Source organism: Misgurnus anguillicaudatus, chromosome 1 (assembly GCF_027580225.2).
Source record: "Misgurnus anguillicaudatus chromosome 1, ASM2758022v2, whole genome shotgun sequence".
NCBI classification, from domain to species: domain Eukaryota; kingdom Metazoa; phylum Chordata; class Actinopteri; order Cypriniformes; family Cobitidae; genus Misgurnus; species Misgurnus anguillicaudatus.
In genome coordinates, this window is record NC_073337.2 from 27,815,434 (window position 1) to 27,835,636 (window position 20,203).

At 37.0% G+C, this 20,203-nt stretch overlaps 1 protein-coding gene and 3 long non-coding RNA genes across 4 annotated transcripts in view; 2 read left to right on the plus strand and 2 right to left on the minus strand.

Annotated features, from left to right (window-relative positions):
• Window positions 1–20,203, plus strand: part of LOC141364967 (uncharacterized) — a 224,146-nt gene that overhangs the window by 131,119 nt on the left and 72,824 nt on the right. The window lies entirely within an intron of this gene.
• The window catches only part of LOC141365016 (uncharacterized), a 62,544-nt gene that overhangs the window by 10,450 nt on the left and 31,891 nt on the right, over window positions 1–20,203 (minus strand). The window lies entirely within an intron of this gene.
• The window catches only part of LOC129432126 (antigen WC1.1-like), a 49,768-nt gene that overhangs the window by 8,586 nt on the left and 20,979 nt on the right, over window positions 1–20,203 (minus strand). The window contains 8 exon segments of the mRNA XM_073870110.1: window positions 14,402–14,716; window positions 14,869–14,943; window positions 15,346–15,648; window positions 15,816–16,128; window positions 16,173–16,537; window positions 16,622–16,936; window positions 17,823–18,146; window positions 18,560–18,871. Of these exon segments, the coding sequence (XP_073726211.1) occupies window positions 14,402–14,716; window positions 14,869–14,943; window positions 15,346–15,648; window positions 15,816–16,128; window positions 16,173–16,537; window positions 16,622–16,936; window positions 17,823–18,146; window positions 18,560–18,871 (2,322 nt within the window).
• Window positions 2,371–4,574, plus strand: LOC141365063 (uncharacterized). The gene is made up of 2 exons (XR_012370336.1): window positions 2,371–2,729; window positions 3,321–4,574. It is a non-coding gene; the product is annotated as an uncharacterized lncRNA (long non-coding RNA).

Consider the following 20,203-nt stretch of genomic DNA (forward strand, 5'->3'; position numbering starts at 1 on the left):
TTTATATAATTCTCATCACATCACGTGACCTAAACCAATGCCCTTCCTGGCTCTGCTACATGGCTGTTTACACTTGGCATTAACATGTGTTTTCGTCGATCGGATCACAAGTGGACGACGTTAATGCCAGGTGTAAACGGTGTTCAAAACGTTTTGAGCTCGTCCACTTTCGACCACTTTCAACCACATCCAGAGGTGGTCGAAACCACCCTCGATCGGATCGCCCCGGAGCCGCAGAACGCACATGCGGTTGAATGCGTTCGAACAGCCACACGCGACCGCCTTCTCTCCGCCCATTTATATAATCTGAGGTATTAAACACAAGTTTTACGTCTTTTTTGACTTCTGGCGTGAACATTCGGTGAACAGCGCTATTTTTAGCCTTTCATTGATAAAACTAAGCGGCTGATCTCCGTAGTTTCGTTTTGAAAGCGTGTGAAAGTTGCGCGATCCTATTTCATCAATTGTGCCGAAAATTCAAAGAAAGCTCTTACATACTCATGTACAAAACACTGTGCAGCATGTTTACTTGCTAAACAAGCAGTGCACTCCGACATAATATTAGTTTGCGTCCATATAAACTCATAATTACTCCCGCTCGGGTTTGAATGACAGCAGAGAGACTCGCCCACCGTCTCACAGACCACCCCCTCATAGTATTCAGCACAGAAGCGGTCGAAAGTGGACAAAAGAGACGGATTTAAATACCAGGTGTAAACGTAATGTGTCTCTCTCGTCCACTTGTGATCCGAACGATGAAAACACATCTTAATACCAAGTGTAAACAGCCCCATTATAAGATGTGATTTCGTCGATCAGATCACAAGTGGACGAGAGAGAGACATTACGTTTACACTTGGTGTTTAAATCCGTCTCTTTTTGTCCATTTTCGACCGCTTCTCTTCACTGAGGAGATGGTCTGTGGACGAGTCCCTCTGTCATTTACTCATGAGCTAGAGTAATGACGGGTTTAAATGGACGCGAACTAATATGTCAGAGTCCAATGCTTATGTTTTAAGTAAACGTTACATGTCCGTGTATATGTAAGAGCTTTCTCTGATATTGGTGAAATAAGATCGCTCAACTTTCACACGCTTGTAAAATGGAACGAAAGACGCGCAGATCAGACGCTTTTATCAATGAAAGGCTAAAAATAGCGCTGTACACCGTGTGTTTGTGTTAGAGGTCAGAAAAGATGAAAAACATTTATCTCAGTACCCACACCCGTCGCTATGGGCGGGCCTTAGGGGGCCGGGCCCGCCCTCAAGGACGCTTGTGCCCCCCCCAGTATTTAAAAAAATACTGTCATTTTAAATTATTAATGTTGCTAATTTTGTGTTGCATTAATGTTGTATTCTTTATAATTAAAACATTAAAAATATAAAAAACAATGGTGTGCTTTTGTTTGATTGATGGGAATCTAGCTACACTGCAACAGCCTATCACGAGGCTACGTACGTGATGTAGCCTACGTCAGTGTAGCCGCTCAACAGTTACCGCACTTTTTTTAAACTGGATGAGTTTTCGCTTAGCTATACTGCTTTAAGATGGATATTATCCGCAAATGGTTAAAAGCCCAACAACAGTCTCCAAAAGACGCGCAGCAGTCAGACAGAAAGAAACTCCGGTGGCCTTGCAACCAATTTGGCGAGCTGCTCCATTGGTTTTACTTTGTTATCTGACGACGACACCAACGTAACTTAACCGCTAAAATGTAAATTTATAATTGACTGACATGTTTGTCTCAACGAAAATGAACCTTCCGACAACCACACAATGTCGCAGGCGCTCTTGGCAAGATGAGAGGTTTGAAAAGGACATTGACGCACACAGGCGAGAGAGTTCGGGTCTTCTCGGGTCCGTTCAGAAAAAACACATTCATTTTTAAATTACCCGAGACCCGATGCCGCTATTGTTGTACCCGACCCGTGTCCGAGGCACATGTGAAACTTTTAGACCCGAACCCGATCGGGTCTCGGGTCGGACCTCGGGTTTTCGGATCTAAGTGGACCCGTGAAGAACTCTACCGTGGAGCCCGACCCCGGGCCTAACATACTACTACATTCAGAAGATATGGACTTGTTCACTGCGGTGATTCAGCTTGCTTCTGAAAAGGACCTCACTCACAAGTTTAATTCCGAGTGGACACTTTATTAATGAGGAGCTTCTGCTCTGAGAAACGCCGCCTGCCGCTGTACTGACAGGAGGGGAGGGAGAGACGACAGCGCTTATGACGAGTGGATGCTGCCAATTCAAAGCCTAACCTGGAGAAGGATAAGGAGCAGCCTAACCTTCCGTCGCCGCTAGTCCGTGTGGAGTTTGAATGGATTTCATTGGGACTGCAGACATAAGACCGGCGGTGACGTCAGGGCGAGTGCATGGAAGAATCGTTTACCGGCGGCGACGTGACGACGGCGCATGTTCGAAATTTACATAAAAATTACGTGTACTAAGTACGTCTGAACTATGTATGTCGCCTTACAACATGCCTGATACATACGTCGCCACTAAGCACGTCTGATAACCACGTCGTCTCTAAGCACGTCTGATAACCACGTCGTCTCTAAGCACGTCTGATAACCACGTCGTCGCCAAATAACTACGTGTTGTTTTATGTGGTGCTGATGCTGCAGTCCTACAAAACGAGTTTTACTGTTATAGGCCAAACTGATTGAACTTCATTTAAAGCAACAAAAGGACACCAATACAAGGTGGACAACAATCAGTGAGTGAGTACTGAATGTAAATTTAACTTTCATTACTTTAACTTTTCTGTGCACCCTAAGGCATCAGAACGGGTTTAAGTTAAAAGTTGACAGATTTGCATAGTAAAAGCCACTATCAGCTTCTGATATCTTTTGAAATATCAACTGTTAATCTATCTTTGAAACTGTAGTGCAACCACAACTGCGTTAATCATTTATTCTATTAAGTTTAAAAGATCTGCTGTCTTTAGTATTAAAGTTAATACGTTTTAATTTTTAGTTTTTATTTATATAGCCTTATCAAAGTAATTTAACTGGTGCAGTTATATTGTTCTACTGGCTACTGTGGTAGATTTAGTCTGTAATCCTTTGATGTGTATATATGTACTATACAGTCTTCCTCTTTGGCCCAGTTTACCATCACAAGAAAGTGTTAAAGTTTTTTTCATGACGTACCCCTTTCATGTGTTTCAAATATTTCTCTTAACAGTGATTGTTTTCTGTTTATTAATTCAGTGAAGATAGTGGATGGATTTGAAAGAGGGTTTACTAGTTCACCTGGCCATTTAGTCTTAATAATTATTGGTAAATTAACTTGGCTTTCTGTTCTCGAAGGGAGTTGTGAACCTTCAAAGAGAGTTAACCTGGGGTCGGGGCTTGATCCCAAACTTCAACCCCCCTGTAATGGAACTGCAGAGAGGAAGAAAGGAAACAGTGAAGGAGATGGGAAGGAGCTAGGCTTAGAGGCGCAGAGACTGGTGCTCATATATGTTTTTAATTATGATTGACAGGCCTGAATGATTGGGCTCCTCCAGAACCTACATTTAAAACTTCATATACCCCAAACAATTGAGAAAAGAGGGGAATCTTAACAATCAGAGGTTTGAATATTCAAAGGTCAGTTGAAGTTGAAATTATGTCAATAACGCTATTTATTTAGATGATACTAAGTTATTCAAGTAGGCTATATTCAGACAGTATAACAGCAACATAAAAATCAATTAACAGTAATAATATTATATATTATGATACTGTTTATCAGGCATGTGTGTGTGTGTGGATGCATACATGGGCTGCAGTATGTGTGTCCTAATGATTCACTGTTGTAAGTGAACTTTGTGTAATGTTGAAACATATTGGGCAGCAGTACAGTATATGTCCTGTCTTCAAGTATTTACATTTTTAAGGGGTCATTAAGCTTTTTTAATTTAAGAGTTGAAAATTTACACAGCTACACATCTTACTGAATAAAATAGTAAAATAATATTTTGTACTTTGCATTTGATTAGGGTTGATGAAATGCATTTGTATTTTGTATCAAAAATGTTTTGTATTTTTAAAATACTGTAAAATACTTTGTAAAAAGTCTAAATGATGACATCATAGAAATGCGGCCTCTGATTGGTGCCTACTGAGAAGTTTGTCTAGCCCTAGACCGGAAAATGTATCCATATGAAAGGTGGTGGTCAATGTTAGAAACGTGCAGGCTGCTGCGAGCAAATGATTAGATTAAATAGTTAGAAACTAGCTGCTATGAATACAGGTGCCATCAGTTGTCTTATGAATGACTTGTTTGTCAGTGTTGCTAATGCAATGTAGCCCCTTCAGTTCGTACCCGGTTGCATATGTCAGATTTTTCATGACTCAGAGTCATTGTAATGGTAAGGCAAAAGATCAAATAGCCCAACTCATGGAAGGTTTGCGAAGAAATGTCATGCTCTCATGTAAAAGTATTTTTAGTATTTTCAAAATACAAAAATACAGTAGTTTATTTTGATACATGTTGTGGCTGCTGTATTTTGTAGGTTATTTTGATACACTTGAATCTAAGGTATTTGGTATTCTATTTTAAAATACATTTTGATGTATCTTTGCCCAACTCTGATATTTATGTAATTGTAATTCACAAACCTGCATACGGTTTATAATTTTTCATTGTAACAGGAGCTACAAAATTAGTTGTATTTTGTGCAGTTGATTTCATTAAGGTTTTGACAGTCTCATGTAGTTTAAGCTACAGCTGCCTGCAGTACTGCTGCAACCCACATTTTGGAAAACATCGTAAAGCATACGGCTAAAAGGAGCACTGCCTACTAGTGCAGTGTATAATAAATGTTGCCTGTGTATAATAGCTTACTCTTCTGTATTAATATAATGGTGTAATTATACAATTTTTATGTTCTCCTGGTAGCTTATCATACATGGTCTGGCTGTGCAAGCAGGAAGCTGAGCAGATTTACTTCACAAGCCAGTTAACTCTACGGCAGTTCAATCCATATAGCAGCTGATGAATGTTTTTTGGGGGTTAAGGGTGGGGGTTTGTTGTGTTATTATTTATTATTGTATATACAGGCTTTAAACTGCAACACAATGCACAACAAAATGTATCACTTTTCTTTATTTCAGAAACTCCCAAGGAAAAGTACAAATTATTCACATTTATAAAAATACCAAAAGTTAACAATGGCATGTTTAAGAAATGTGTGTGTGTGTGTGTGTGTATATATATATATATATATATATATATATATATATATATATATATATATATAGCCTATTTAATTTACGTGTTGAATATTAAACACATTAACCATAGTGTTTTAAACTATTAAATATGACTGTGTAACATACAGCCAAGTGTGCACATTTGCAATGTTATTAATACATTTGCAATATAACACGTGTATCTTTTAAGACCTAAGCTACAATTCCTGAGGTTTGTACGATCACACACACTTCTAAAAAGGTCTGACAGCATCTGCAACTACTTTTGAGGTAAGTGTCTATGGCGGCGACGTGCTTCTCCACGACGTTGGTATCACGCGTCAGTGGAGGCGACGTACTTATCCACGACGTTGGTATCACGCGTCAGTGGAGGCGACGTACTTATCCACGACGTTGGTATCACGCGTCAGTGGAGGCGACGTACTTATCCACGACGTTGGTCTCACGCGTCAGTGGAGGCGACGTATGCTTATCTCGCGTAAAAGTACACGACTGTCTCCTTCGCTTGGTTATCCGTGGCACTATCCACTCGCCATACGCGCTTGCCTCCACAGTACCGTAGGTTCAAAGTCTGCGTGCGTGTGTGTGAATGTGTGTGTGTGTACGTGTCTCATGGCAATGCATATCCCTTTGTTGACTGCTTTACAATGCAATGTTTGAGAGATGTCTCTGGTGTTACATGTAATATGTTGTATAGATTTATGGATATTCATAAAATTGTTTCTATATGTAATGTGGTGTGTAGGCTATAGGCTATCTGGTCATATTGCTGATGGTTGTTTAACGTGGTGATTACGTAACGTGCTGCGCGAATAGAGTATATATTATTATAAGTATACGTACTGTAGGCTAATAATAAGTGTGCCCTCCCATGCATTTCATATGCCCCCCTTAAGACTGAGGTCTGGCGATGGGTCTGTCAGTACCTCAGATTACATAAATGGGCGGAGAGACGGCGTGTGGCTGTTCCAAGACATTAAACCACATGCATGTTTACCCTTACGAAAAAGAAGTATACTCCAAGTTCATTTTATTAAGTATACTTAACTAATGTTGGAGTATAGTTTTAAGTATACTTTATGTAGTAAGTGTACTAACATTTATGTTCTAGTAGTAAACTTGTAAGTGTACTGCTTGAATACCGCTTGGGACTAAATTGGCCCACTTTTAGTATATAAAAGTATACTTCTAAGTGTACTATAAGTGTAAGAGTAGTCAACTTTAAGTGTACAACTAGTGCACAATTACTTCTTCATTTGTACTGCAAGTGAACTCATGAGTATACTAGTAGTTTTCTAGACTTATACTTCAAGTGTACATGCAAATGTTCTGTTAGTGTACTCTTAGTAAACTAGTAGGTTACTAATTTTGTGCTGCAGGTATACTTCCAAGTGTTCTTTTAATTTATTTTTAGTTAACTAGTAGTTTACTAGTCATATACTTCAAGTGTACATGCAAGTGTTCTGTTAGTGTACTCTTAGTAAACTAGTAGGTTACTAATTTTGTGCTGCAGGTATACTTCCAAGTGTTCTTTTAATATACTTTTAGTTATCTAGTAGTTTAGTAGTCATATACTGAAAGTGTACATGCAAGTGTTCTGTTAGTGTACTCTTAGTAAACTAGTAGGTTACTAATTTTGTGCTGCAGGTATACTTCCAAGTGTTCTTTTAATATACTTTTAGTTATCTAGTAGTTTACTAGTCATATACTTCAAGTGTACATGCAAGTGTTCTGTTAGTGTACTCTTAGTAAACTAGTAGGTTACTTATTGTAGACTGCTTGTGTAACAAAGCACTTTGACACTGAGGATCCATCTGCAGGTTTTTATTAAACACACTCATATTCCAACAGGCAAAGTCAAAGAACATCAAACACAACAATGTAGGGCAGGAAAATCTAGTATTCATTAAACAGGCAAAAGGGTCAGATCAGGCAACAAACATACTCATAAAACCGGGTAAAACAGATAAAGATCAATAAATACAGACTGATAGGCAGGCAGGCAGGCAGGCAGGCAGGCAGGCAGGCAGGCAGGCAGGCAGGCAGGCAGGCAGGCAGGCAGGCAGGCAGGCAGGCAGGCAGGCAGGCAGGCAGGCAGGCAGGCAGGCAGGCAGGCAGGCAAACCGCTCAGCAATGACAGCCGGTACAAATCAAGATTTGCACTGACTGAATGTTTCCAGAGAGTTTATATAGGCTGTCCAATGAGCTTCAGGTGGCAGAGTAATCAGTCCAGGTATGAGGGATTATGGGAAATGGAGTCCAGAACGAAAGTTAATTTTCAGGGGATTCAGCCATATACATAGATACATATACAACCTCAAATCAGAAAAAGTTGGGACACTGTAGAAATTTTGAATAAAAAAGGAATGGAATAATTTATAAATCTCATAAACTTATATTTTATTCACAGTAGAATATAGATAACATATCAAATGTTGAAAGTGAGACATTTTGAAATGTCATGCCAAATATTGGCTCAATTTGGATTTTATGTAGCAATAAGAGGCCGGAAAAGTTAAATGTACATATAAGGAACAGCTGGAGGAGGACCAATGTTTAGGAATAGGAATGTTGTCCCATTCTTGCCTAATACAGGCTTCTAGTTGCTCCACTGTCTTAGGTCTTCTTTGTCGCATCTTCCTCTTTATGATGCACCAAATGTTTTCTATGGGTGAAAGATCTGGACTGCAGGCTGGCCATTTCAGTACTCAGATCCTTCTTCTACGCAGTCTTGATGTTGTAATTGATGCAGTATGTGGTCTGGCATTGTCATTTTGGAAAATGCAAGGTCTTCCCTGAAAGAGACAACGTCTGAATGGGAGCATATGTGGTTATAGAACTTGGATAAACCTTTCAGCATTGATGGTGCCTTTCCAGATGTGTAAGCTGCCCATGCCACACGCACTCATGCAAACCCAAACCATCAGAGATGCAGGCTTCTGAAATGAGCGCTAATAACAACTTGGAATGTCCTTGTACTCTTTAGTCTGGATGAAATGGCGTCCCAGTTTTCCAAAAATAACTTCAAATTTTGATTCGTTGGACCACAGAACAGTTTTCCACTTTGCCAAAGTCCATTTTAAATGAGCCTTGCCCAGGGAAAACGGCTGTGCTTCTGGATCATGTTTAGATATGGCTTCTTTTTTGACCTATAGCGTTTTAGCTGGCAACGGCGAATGGCACAGTGGATTGTGTCCACTGACAATGTTTTCTGGAGCCCATGTTATGATTTCCATTACAGTAGCATTCCTGTATGTGATGCAGTGCCGTCCCGAAGATCCAAAATGATCCAACATTTGGCATTTTTTTATTTATTAATTTTGTTTGATTAGCTCACTGATAGCATACAAAAGACTTAGCTTCAAATTGAAAGTACAATTAAAAGGTACATGTCAAGTATAAAAATTAATACATAGGAACATTGTATTGTACTTTAAGTGCAATGTATATATATTTATAGTATGATGTTAAGTTCACTTAAAGTAGTAAACTACTAGTTAACTAAAAGTATAGTAAAAGAATACTTGCAAGTATACCTGCAGCACACAATTAGTAACTTACTAGTTTACTAAGAGTACACTAACAGAACACTTGCATGTACACTTTCAGTATGACTAGTACACTACTATTTAACTAAAAGTATAGTAAACGAATACTTGCAAGTATACCTGCAGCACACAATTAGTAACTTACTAGTTTACTAACAGTACACTAACAGAACAATTGTATGTACACTTGAAGTATGACTAATACACTACTAGTTAACTAAAAGTATAGTAAAAGAATACTTGCAAGTATACCTGCAGCACACAATTAGTAACTTACTAGTTTAATAAGAGTACACTAACAAAACAATTGCATGTACACTTTCAGTATGACTAGTACACTACTAGTTAACTAAAAGTATAGTAAAAGAATACTTGCAAGTATACCTGCAGCACACAATTAGTAACTTACTAGTTTAAAAAGAGTACACTAACAGAACAACTGCATGTTCACTTTCAGTATGAGTACTAGTTAACTAAAAGTATAGTAAAAGAATACTTGCAAGTATACCTGCAGCACTAAATTAATAACCTACTAGTTTACTAACACTAAAGATTCTCCATAAAGATAATATACATTTGTACACTACATATACTTTCAAAATGTACTTAAAATATACTGTTTCTAAAGGATGCTAAATAATGTATTTTATAAATATGCTGTTAGTGCATTATTATAATGATAACTTTAACAGATAAAGTATACCTAAAGTAAACTTTAAAATAAGTTCAAATTATTATACTTTAAAAATTGCACAGAACTTTATCTCCAAGTATATTTTTTTAAGTATACTTTTAGAAAATATACTAAATAATAATTATTTTGAAATATGTTAAAAGTTTAATTGTAAGCAAATATGTTGTAAGCATACTTTCAATATATTCAAATATGGTACATTTCTTTCTAAGTATATTTGTAACGTACTATTGCAAAGTTAAATATACTTGAAATACAATAAAGTATATGTATTTTTCACCAGGGCTATTCATATGGCTTTTTGCAGCTTTCTTGATGTACTTTCGTTGTTGCATTTTTACTTTATAATTTTAAGTATATGTCAGTAAACAAGTATAGGCCAAATATACTTAGACATTTCAGTCAGTATAGGTCAAGTATACTTTAGTACAATTTAAGTGTATTTCTGAGAAGTACCTAAAGAACATTTTAGAGAAGTACATTAAAAGTAAACTGAAAGTATACTTTCTTATTTTAAGTTTAAAAGAAGTATACTTATAGCACACTTCAATAAACTTCTTTTTCTTAAGGGTACACTAACAAGTGTTACGCATACCCATGCTATAGTTAGCCAAGGAACTATAAAACTTCAAGTTTACAACATAAACTGTATAGATGTAAACGAATATGCTGAATTACCTGTGGTGAAGATAGAAAGTAACTTGAGTCCAATGAGCCCCATCTTGGAAAACTAACTCCAATATTGACTTTGGTCTTGATGTTTTTCCTGTCGCGTTGTCGTTTAAAATCCCTGTTTCGCTTCCTTGGCGACTTGTTTTAATGTCCTCGAGAATAGTTCTTCGACAGGCTTTCAAAGCATTAGATCGCAGGTAACACGGCGTGCGGCCGAAGGATTCAGTCTAACGCAGGTCGCATATCCGGGCTGCATACGTCATCAAGCCTGGTTTATTTAAATTAACTGAGCATTACATTCGCAAGTCATAAGCATATTACATCAATTTACAATTAACTAAGAATAAATGTCAGCTTTATAATTGTTAATATTCTGAAATAAGACTGTCTTGATGACGTATACCGCCTACACATGCAACCTCCGTAGGCTTCAGCTCGCGGCCAGCTTGAGTGTACTATGAAAGCGCGAAAGGCGGAGCTTGAATTTCAGGAATGTACCTCGTCGGCGAATGTATTTCAAAGATGGAGGCACAACATGGCTTCAGCCAGAGAGCGCTACGGCGGTATGTATTTTAAATAGCAGATTCTACACTTACGAGAATACTTTGATTAGTGGGGTAGAAGTAATTACACATGAATGAGCACATACTTTTGGAAGAAAACATGGGTTTTTGCTAAGAATTAACTAAAAAAAGTACACACTGGAGCTTTAAAGTATTAAAGGTAAAAAATAACTTGTATTTAAGAAATGTAGTGAAGTGAAAAGTACAATATTATACATCAGAATGTAGTGAAGTAAAAGTTTTTTATATCAGAGAGTAAAACTGATAAAAGTACAGATAGTTGAGTAGTGAGTAAAATATTTTACTACTTCAAACCTCTGAATATATCCCTGCATAAATATGTGAAATATATTGAACATTTAAATTATAATAATAAATACACAATTCTACTCAGTTTATTCAAACAAAAAAGACAAAATGTCAAATAAAATAAAATAAATTAAAATCACATTATCTGTTGTAAACCCTAAATAAAAATAAAATCTGTTGCAGAATATAAAACAAGTCTACATTAAATCAATCAGTAAATCAATCAATATATCTACAGAATATAACATTCTTACAGCAGCATCTCAGGTCATTTAATATTGTAATGCTTTATTTATCCACTAGATGTCAGTCACAGATCTGTCAATCAAAGCATCAGTAAATGTTGATGTATCTTCACTGTGCTCATGTTTTGATGTTTTGATGTCTGATTTCACTGCACTTTGATTTTGAAATGTAATGAAGATTTTTGCTGTAAACTATCACTGATAAACATCTATGCACAAGTCATGAAAGTGGACCCTGGGCTGTAATGCTTCACAATCTAGGGTGTTAAAGCAAACCCACGAATATTCATTCATTTTTAAATACATGAGCCTTTTGCCTATTACCTAAAAACAAAGCTCTTGGACTGTGAGGGCTTCATTAAACTCCAGCTACTATCAAGCCCTAAATGCACGAAACCCTCTGATATGATCTTTTTAATATTATATTTATTTGAACCACTGTCTGAAGACAGAACATGAATCATTAAATAACATTAGTTTTAGTATAACGACTGTACAGCCACATACAGCTTCAACGTCATCGTCAAATTACAGATGACACAACGATTGTAGGCCTGATCACCAACAACGATGAAATAGAGAGGAGGTGCACACTCTGACAAAATGATGCGAGGAGAAACACCTCTCATTAAACACTGACAAAACCAAAAAGCTAGTCATTGATTTTAGGAGATGGAGTACAGAACGTACCATTATCATTGATGGGAAACAGGTGGAACGAGCCATCAGCTTTAAGTTCCTCAGCGTCCACATCGATCTCACATGGTCGGCTCACACAGATGCAGTGAGATGAAGGCACATTAACGCCTCTTCTTCCTGAGGTGGCTGAGGAAGTTTGTGACGAGGTCAGACATCCATAAATCATTCAACACCTGCACTGTGAAGAGCATCTTGACCGGCTGCATCACTGACTGGTTCAGGAACAGCACTGCGAGCAGCCGTAAAGCTCTGCAGAGAGTTGTGTGAACTCCACGCCACATTGTGGGAGGTGAGCTTCCATCCCTGCAGGACATTTACACCAGGCGATGTGCGAGGAAACCCAGAAAGATCATGAGCGACACCAAACACCAGTCAAACGGATTGCTTTCTCTGCTGTCCTATAAAAGCCGACTGAGAGACGGTTTCTTTCCACAATCAATCAGACTCCTGAACAGCCAGAACTGATAAATCCCCACACATATCCCAAAACATTCCCCAAACTCTACTTCACACCAAAACACAAACATCTGGACTATAATGTGAAGCACCTTAATCTACAATGTCACCATCATTCATTTGCATTAAACATGTGTTCAACATGTGTATATTTTTTGAATCTTATAATTTACAGCTGTTAAAATAATGTTTTTTTTTTTATCTTTAATGCAGCTCTGTAGTATTTAGAGAACATCTGGTAATAATTTAATTTGCATGTGAAAGTTCATCAAAGAACAAAACCAAAGGAGAAAATCACTCAGTGCCCTTAAATAACATCTTTAACAAGAATTAATCTACAGTAGAGTTATACAATATATTCAGTTTATATGTTATTTTACATTATATTATTCAGTTTTAGTTCCTTGGACTTATACTTGTAAACATGTACATGAATCTGATGTTTTAATTTTTTCTGGATCTCAAGCACCATTTAGATATTAACACTACTCATCCCTGATCTGTTCTCAGCTCCAACAAGGTCTGCCTCATCCAAAAAAGAAAGAGTCGTTGTATTTAAAGATAATGATGAGGATAAAGGAGAAACTGACAGGATAAGTGACCGGAGAAAAACTGATCATCATGATTACATCCATCCACAAATAAGTTGGATGAGTTGACCTTTAATAGTGACAAATTATTGCTTATGAAATACGCAGATACATTGCAGAAATACCAATACATTGCATTGGTTTGTATGTGGAGAGTTTTAACACAGTTAAGAGAGTAAGAGTTTTATCTTAATGTAATCTCCTCCAACATAGAGCCATAAACATTTATTATGCAGTACATTTGTAACTTATATCTGTACTAAATAAACGCAAAAATATAAAAATATTTGACATATGAGGCACTGTATATATAAGACTTTGATAACAACAGTTAAGGGCAGTTTCCCGGACAGGGTTTAGGTTAATCCAGGACTAGGCCTTATTAAAATTAGGTAATTTAAGACGTTTTTACAAACATACCTAAAAAAAACAATACAGGTGTGCATCTTAAAGGAACACAAGGCAAGTCTGAGTATTATTTCTCTACTAGCTCCCCCTAGTGTCTGGGAGTAAATGCTTTTTATATCTGAGACTTTACGAGACTGAAGGACACCGGGTCGGATACAGCGAACTTGCAAGTGGGGTATTCTTCCTACAGATGGTAGGGGCGGGCGAGAGAGTCTTCATTCGTCATGTAATGAGTCATTTAACCATATACAGACTTACGAAGATGATTTATTAACATAAAAATGCTGCCTTGTGTCTCTTTAAGACGAAACAATGTCAACGATATATGTTAAAATTAAAAAGAACAAGGTTGTTTATAAATTCAAGCAGCTTAAACATGCATTTTAGTCTGGGATTTATATAAGCCCTGTCCGGGAAACCGCCCCTTAGTCACTTAAATGATTATAAACTGTAATATGATTTAATGACATGGGGATGTGGGGGCGTGGTTATTGAGTCACACAGTCCCTCCTACTTTGATTGACTTCTTCCTCACATCTTCATCTTCATATCCAGAATGCTGTTCTTCAGAGATGAGACTCCCTGTTAAAGTGAAGCAGAAGAGTCAGAAACATGTTGATCATTACAAACAACTTCAACCTACATTTACATCACAGAGCACATGTGGTAAAGACAAGATATCAGATCAACTAAACACTCAATGAACAAACAACACACACACACACACACACACACACACACACACACACAGGAGGATTAACAAGACTAAATATAGACAAACGTGTAATAATATACAGAATAACAATTAAAATGGTACATATATAAAGATTTAAACATTAAAAGAAACAAAGACTCCAGCTCTGAGTAAAGTTATTGTGTCGGTTTCTGTGTCTCTGACGGAGAACTTGTTGTGTACACAGACACATCTGTCAATGAAGAAACAAACACACATATTAAAGAAACTGCTGAAATGATAATGAATTCATCTCTCAGTGTTTTCTTCTCACCTGCACAGATGAGTCTAACTTGTTCTTTGTGTGAGCAGTCAGTGTGATTTTTCAGGACATGAGGACAGTCCCACAGGTGAATCTCAGTCCCTCTGCACTCGACTCTGTTCATCCACACAACACCTTCACCAGCACCAAACGCTTCATTCCCATCAACACTCAATGCTGCTCCACAACCCAGCTGCCTGCAGACCACCTGAGCATCTCTGATGTCCCACAGATCATCACAGACTGAACCCCACACAGAGTTATGATAAACCTCCAGTCTCCCCGAACACAAACCCTTCCCTCCACTCAGTCTGAGAGGAAGATGATCTACATCACACACATCAAACAACATTTACAACAACACACTCAAACACAGACTGAGATTTAAATGTGAAATTGAAAGAGATATTTATCATTTATAATGAATTAAGTAGTAATTATAATTTTAACCTGTTCGATATCATACAGTGTAAACGTACTTGAACATTGTTTCTGGTGAGAAGATGCTGAGGTAGAACATGACAGACGACTTCGATGTGACTCATTTATCTCATCTGAGATCATAAAACAACATTTTATTTACCAATGAACAGAACAGGAATTCATTAAATCTCTGCTATATAATTTTACCTCACAAACCTTTCAGGGGCAGTTTCCCAGAGAGGGTTTATATTAATCCAGGACTAGGCCTTGGTTATTTTAGGAAATTTAGTTTGTTTTTAAAAACATACCTTACAAAGAATACTGTTATGCATCTTGAGACAACAATGACATCGATGTATTTTAAGATGTGACAGTGCAAGCTGATGTTAGGACATCTCAAACAAGCATTTTAGTCTTGGACTAGGCTTAAGCCCTTTCCCGGAAACCCATTAGATTTAAAACATTTTCAATATATTACACAGGAAAATGAACAGAAAATTAAAAACAAGACATATTTAAAAATTTGATCTTACCAGAACAGGTGATATGAGCCACCTCAGTTTGACTACAGTAATTCTGTCCCCAGGGTGAAGTCGGGCACTGCCACAGATTTGAGTCGTGTGGTCGACATTTAACATTATCCAACCAGTTATGAGCTGATGGCACTCTTGATGTTGAATCAGACAGACTGCCAGATCTTCCGCAGTTCAGCTCTTGACATATCAGACTTGCTGTTTCACTTTCCATCTGATTCCAGCAAACATTACCCCAAGATCCATTGTAGAAAACCTCCACATTCCCTTCACAGCCTTCAGTTAACCTGAACTCTTTAAACTCTAGATTGAAAAGTTGGATAAAGAATGAGTTTAAAATGAATTTAAGCTGCCATAAGAAAGCAAATAACTCAAAACAAATTTTTCTTCATTAATTAGATGCAGCTGCACATCATTCACATATACAATTAACTGAGAGACAAAACATTTTCTACATTTCAACTCCTTACTTGAGCACACGACTCCTACATCCTCCTTGTGTTTACAGTCATGATCTCCCCAGACCCGTGAAGAGCAGCTCCACAGTGACGTCTCATTCCCCTCACAGTTCACATCATCCAGCCATATGGGTCCAGAACCAGGACCAAACCAGGCTGGTACTGGCTGATTACTGAGAGCTACTCCACACTGCAGCTGTCTGCACACCACATGAGCATCTTTAATATCCCAGAAGTCATCACACACTGTACCCCATGAGCCTTTGTGAAAAACCTCCAGCCTTCCTGCACAATCTCCACCAGAACCCACCAACCTGATGGAGTTCTGACCTAAGTTCAGACAAAGAGTTAACTACAGACTATGTGAACCCATTTTAATTAATCATATGGATAGATATTATAATTCTGACCAAGGCAGGTGATTGACAGCTGTTGTGTTACGCTGCAGTTGAGAGTTTGTGGAGAGCTGCAATTCCTCAGATGATCTTCAGTCCCAGAGCACTGGAAGCCCATCACACACTCATAACTGTGTTCATCACTGGATGAAGAGGAGTTAGTGAAGTTCAGCACAGAGCCACAGCCCAGCTGTCTTGAGACCACAGAGGATACAGTGAGACTAGCTGTGTCGAGCAGAACTCTCCTCCACACCTGATGATTTTAAACTTCCACCTCACACTCACACTCTCTCTCTCCAGACAACCTCACTCGACCATCATGAAGAGACAGAGAGGAATCTGGAGAAAGGATTTGACATTTTCAGATTGATTACGATCACACTACAGTAACTTCATGTTAATGACAGAGTGAAGTTCACTCACTAGAACAAATGACTCCAACATCTTGTTTATGAGAGGATTCAGCTCGACTCCATGAAGAGATTGAACATTCTGAGAGTTTTGTTTCATTCCCCTGACAATCAAACACATCAGCCCAGATTTCACCAGATCCCTCTCCAAACCAGTCCACTCCCACAACAGACACAGCAATCCCACAATTCAGCTCTCTACAGAGAACATTGGCACCTCTCAAATCCCAGCATGCATCAGAAACTGTTCTTGACTCATTAAGGTACCGAACTTCAACTCGACCAGAGCAGATATCAGGACCGTTCATCAGTCTGTGGTCAAAGTAACCTGCACAGAGATATCAGAGGTTACTGAAACAGAATATTACAAAAATACAGAAAGAAGAATAGAGATTTAATATAGAGATATAGATTTATCTGAGCACTAAATAAACTGGACAAAGATCTCAGATTACTGAAATACAGAACAGCTCATAACAAGAGATTGGCATAAAAATTTATTTAGAATAAAAAATACTTCAGATAAAATGTACACTCTAAAAAATTTGCTGTAATTTTGCAGCTGGTTGCCAGTAACTTACTGTAGAAGATAGTCAAAAAATGTTTCATGTTCATTTAACTTTGAACAAAATGTTGCCAGTAAATAACATAAATGTAAAATCTACAGTAAGTTACTGGCAGCTAGTTGCCAGTAATACCCATTAATACTGTAATTTCTACAGACATTTTTTACAGTGTATCCAATAAATATCAAGAACTGTGTAAATGTATTTAAAAACAAACAGGAGCTCGTTGTATTTTAATTTTCAATACAGAAAGTACAAGAAATTGATCAATTACAGTACTGAAATATCATGATTAGGCTGAAGTCTATCTGTCTTAACCTATACCAAGTTTCACTTTCTTACTATTTTTCCTCTGTTTGTGCTCCTTCATCTTAATTGATATCAAATCTGAATGTTGTTTAGTTTTAATAATATTATCAAATCTTGAACATCTTTATTTTTAAGAGTATAGTTGTCGTAGAGCTGCAGCTCTTGTATTAAAGTTGGGGAGCATCGCTGAACTGTTGAGACTGACTGGAACAAAGAATTTTATGTAAATACAAAATTACTTTTTTAATTTTAAAAGTTTTGCATTTTGAATATTTTCAATATGATTTGCTTAAACTAATATCAGATTTTTTTATATAAAGGTTCAGCATTGATATTTACCAGAACATATGAGTCCCACATCGTTGTCATGAGAGCAGGTTACTTTATGTGAAGCATATGAACATAATCGACTGAGTGATTCATCTCCTTTACATTGAATCTCTTGTGTCCACACCTGCTCCTCTCCTTTACCAAAAGTATCTGCACCCAGCAGCTGTACAGGAACCCCACAATTCAGCTCTCTACACACAACCTCTGCATCCTGATCATCAAACACAGCATCACACACTGACATCCAGGTGTTACCACGAAGTAGCTCGACTTTTCCAGAACACAGATGAGGTCCATTAACAAGTCTTGCAAACCTTCCATAGTTTATGATTTCTGATTATATGGACAAAGTGAACAGCATATAAGATTATAACTGGATTTGTTAAGATAATATCAGAGACTGATAGATCCTTCCAGAAGACAACTAATCCTCAATAACAAGTCTGGAAACTTTTTGATGTGTTCTTAATGAAAATAAATTAAAAAATAAGAAACATTTATGAATGTTTCTTAACACATTATAGTAAAGTCACTCTGATACATGAAATAAATGATTTTGGATAATATTTTGACTGCAAATTTATTGTATAGATTTATATAAAATGTTAACAAAAAATTTGTATTTTGAATTCAGAAGACAAAAATCTAAACCGGAATATAATCAAGTATTTTCATTTGTGTGTCCTGTGACAGAATTATGTTGTTATTAGTCATGAATTAACAGGAAAATATTTAGAGATGCTCACCTGAGCAGATCACACCAGCATCAAGAGAATGAGAACACTGCTGAATAACCGAGTCATCTGATCTACAGTTCTTCAGTGAGGACTCCGATCCATTACACTGCACAAGAGCCATTGTGATTGGTCCTGATCCTTGTCCAAAGTGAGCGTAACCCAGAGCCTGTACAGCCTCTCCACAGTTCAGCTCTCTACACACCACTGCAGCATCTGTCAGATCCCACCAATGATGACACACTGTTCCCCATTGACGACCTTTAAGAACCTCAACTCTACCAGAACAACGACTGCCACCATTCACCAACCTCACATTCAGATCTGAACCAAAAAGCATTAACTATATTGATACTAATTAATATTTAGTATAAATATTTTAATTTTAATTGATAATATAACTTACCAGCAGTAATGATCATTACTACAGAGGAGAGTAAAATGAGTGTGAGACAGATCTCCATAATCCTCTACTGTACACACAGACTGATAGAGAATAATGAGAAGTCAATGTAAAGAGAGAGAGAGAGAGAGAGAGAGAGAGAGAGAGAGACCAATCACGCTCTCTGTTACCTTATTAGAAATAAGAAAGGAAATCATCAAACAACTTGAGTGACAAATCAGAAGAGATATTTTTGATTTTCTCCATATATATCAGCAGAACGTCAGCGCTGATGAACGACGCTCCTCCCTCCATGTTCAGAGGAGACAAACACCTGCAAGAGTGAAGATAAATTTACATCAAATAAATGAAACACTTCAGTATCTATTCAGCATCAAATCCTGTTGTGTGCAGATGTACAGGAAACTTTATGATCACTTCAAACACACTCATACACTTTAATATAAAACACACACATACCCTCACAATATCCATTGTTTAAATGTTAAATGAAATATATTGAACATCTATAATTAAAGTATTAAATGGACATTTCTATTCTGTTTAATCAATAAAAAATAACACAGAACATAAATTATTACATATTGATTTTAAACATTTATATAACAAAATTACAATATCTGTTGCATAACTTAAACATAAAATGTGTTGCAGAACTAACAAAATATTTCTACGTTACATTTATCAGTAAATTAATAAATATATCCACATATTACATCTATCAATATATTTGCAGCAGCATTTTTTGTCTATTTAATATTGTGATACTTTATTTATCCACTAGATGGCAGCAACAACCTGTCAATCAAAGCATCAGTAAATGTGACTGTAAAGAATCTTCACTTTGGCTCACATTTTGACGTTTTATTTTCCCACTGATTTCACTGCACTTTTATAAGGTGTAAGGTGTAATGAAGATGTTTACTATTAACATTAACTGATAAACATCTATGAATAAGCAATGAATTCTGAAACTTTAAAGAACACGGGCCCTTTACAAGTCATAATCTGCTCCTAGCTGTACACTTACTAAAAGTTTTCTACAAAGGGAGAGTGAAATACAACTTTGTTATTATAAAATGTCTTACCTGTTTGACAATATTCAGTTTGACAGATCAATGATTGCCTCCATCTCATGGGTCATCTTAGAATTCAAAATCATATCTCGCACAGAAATGTTGTTTGATGTCTCTCCTATGCACAGTATAAAAATATTTTTTTTGTATAAAATTGTGATTTTATATTACAACAAT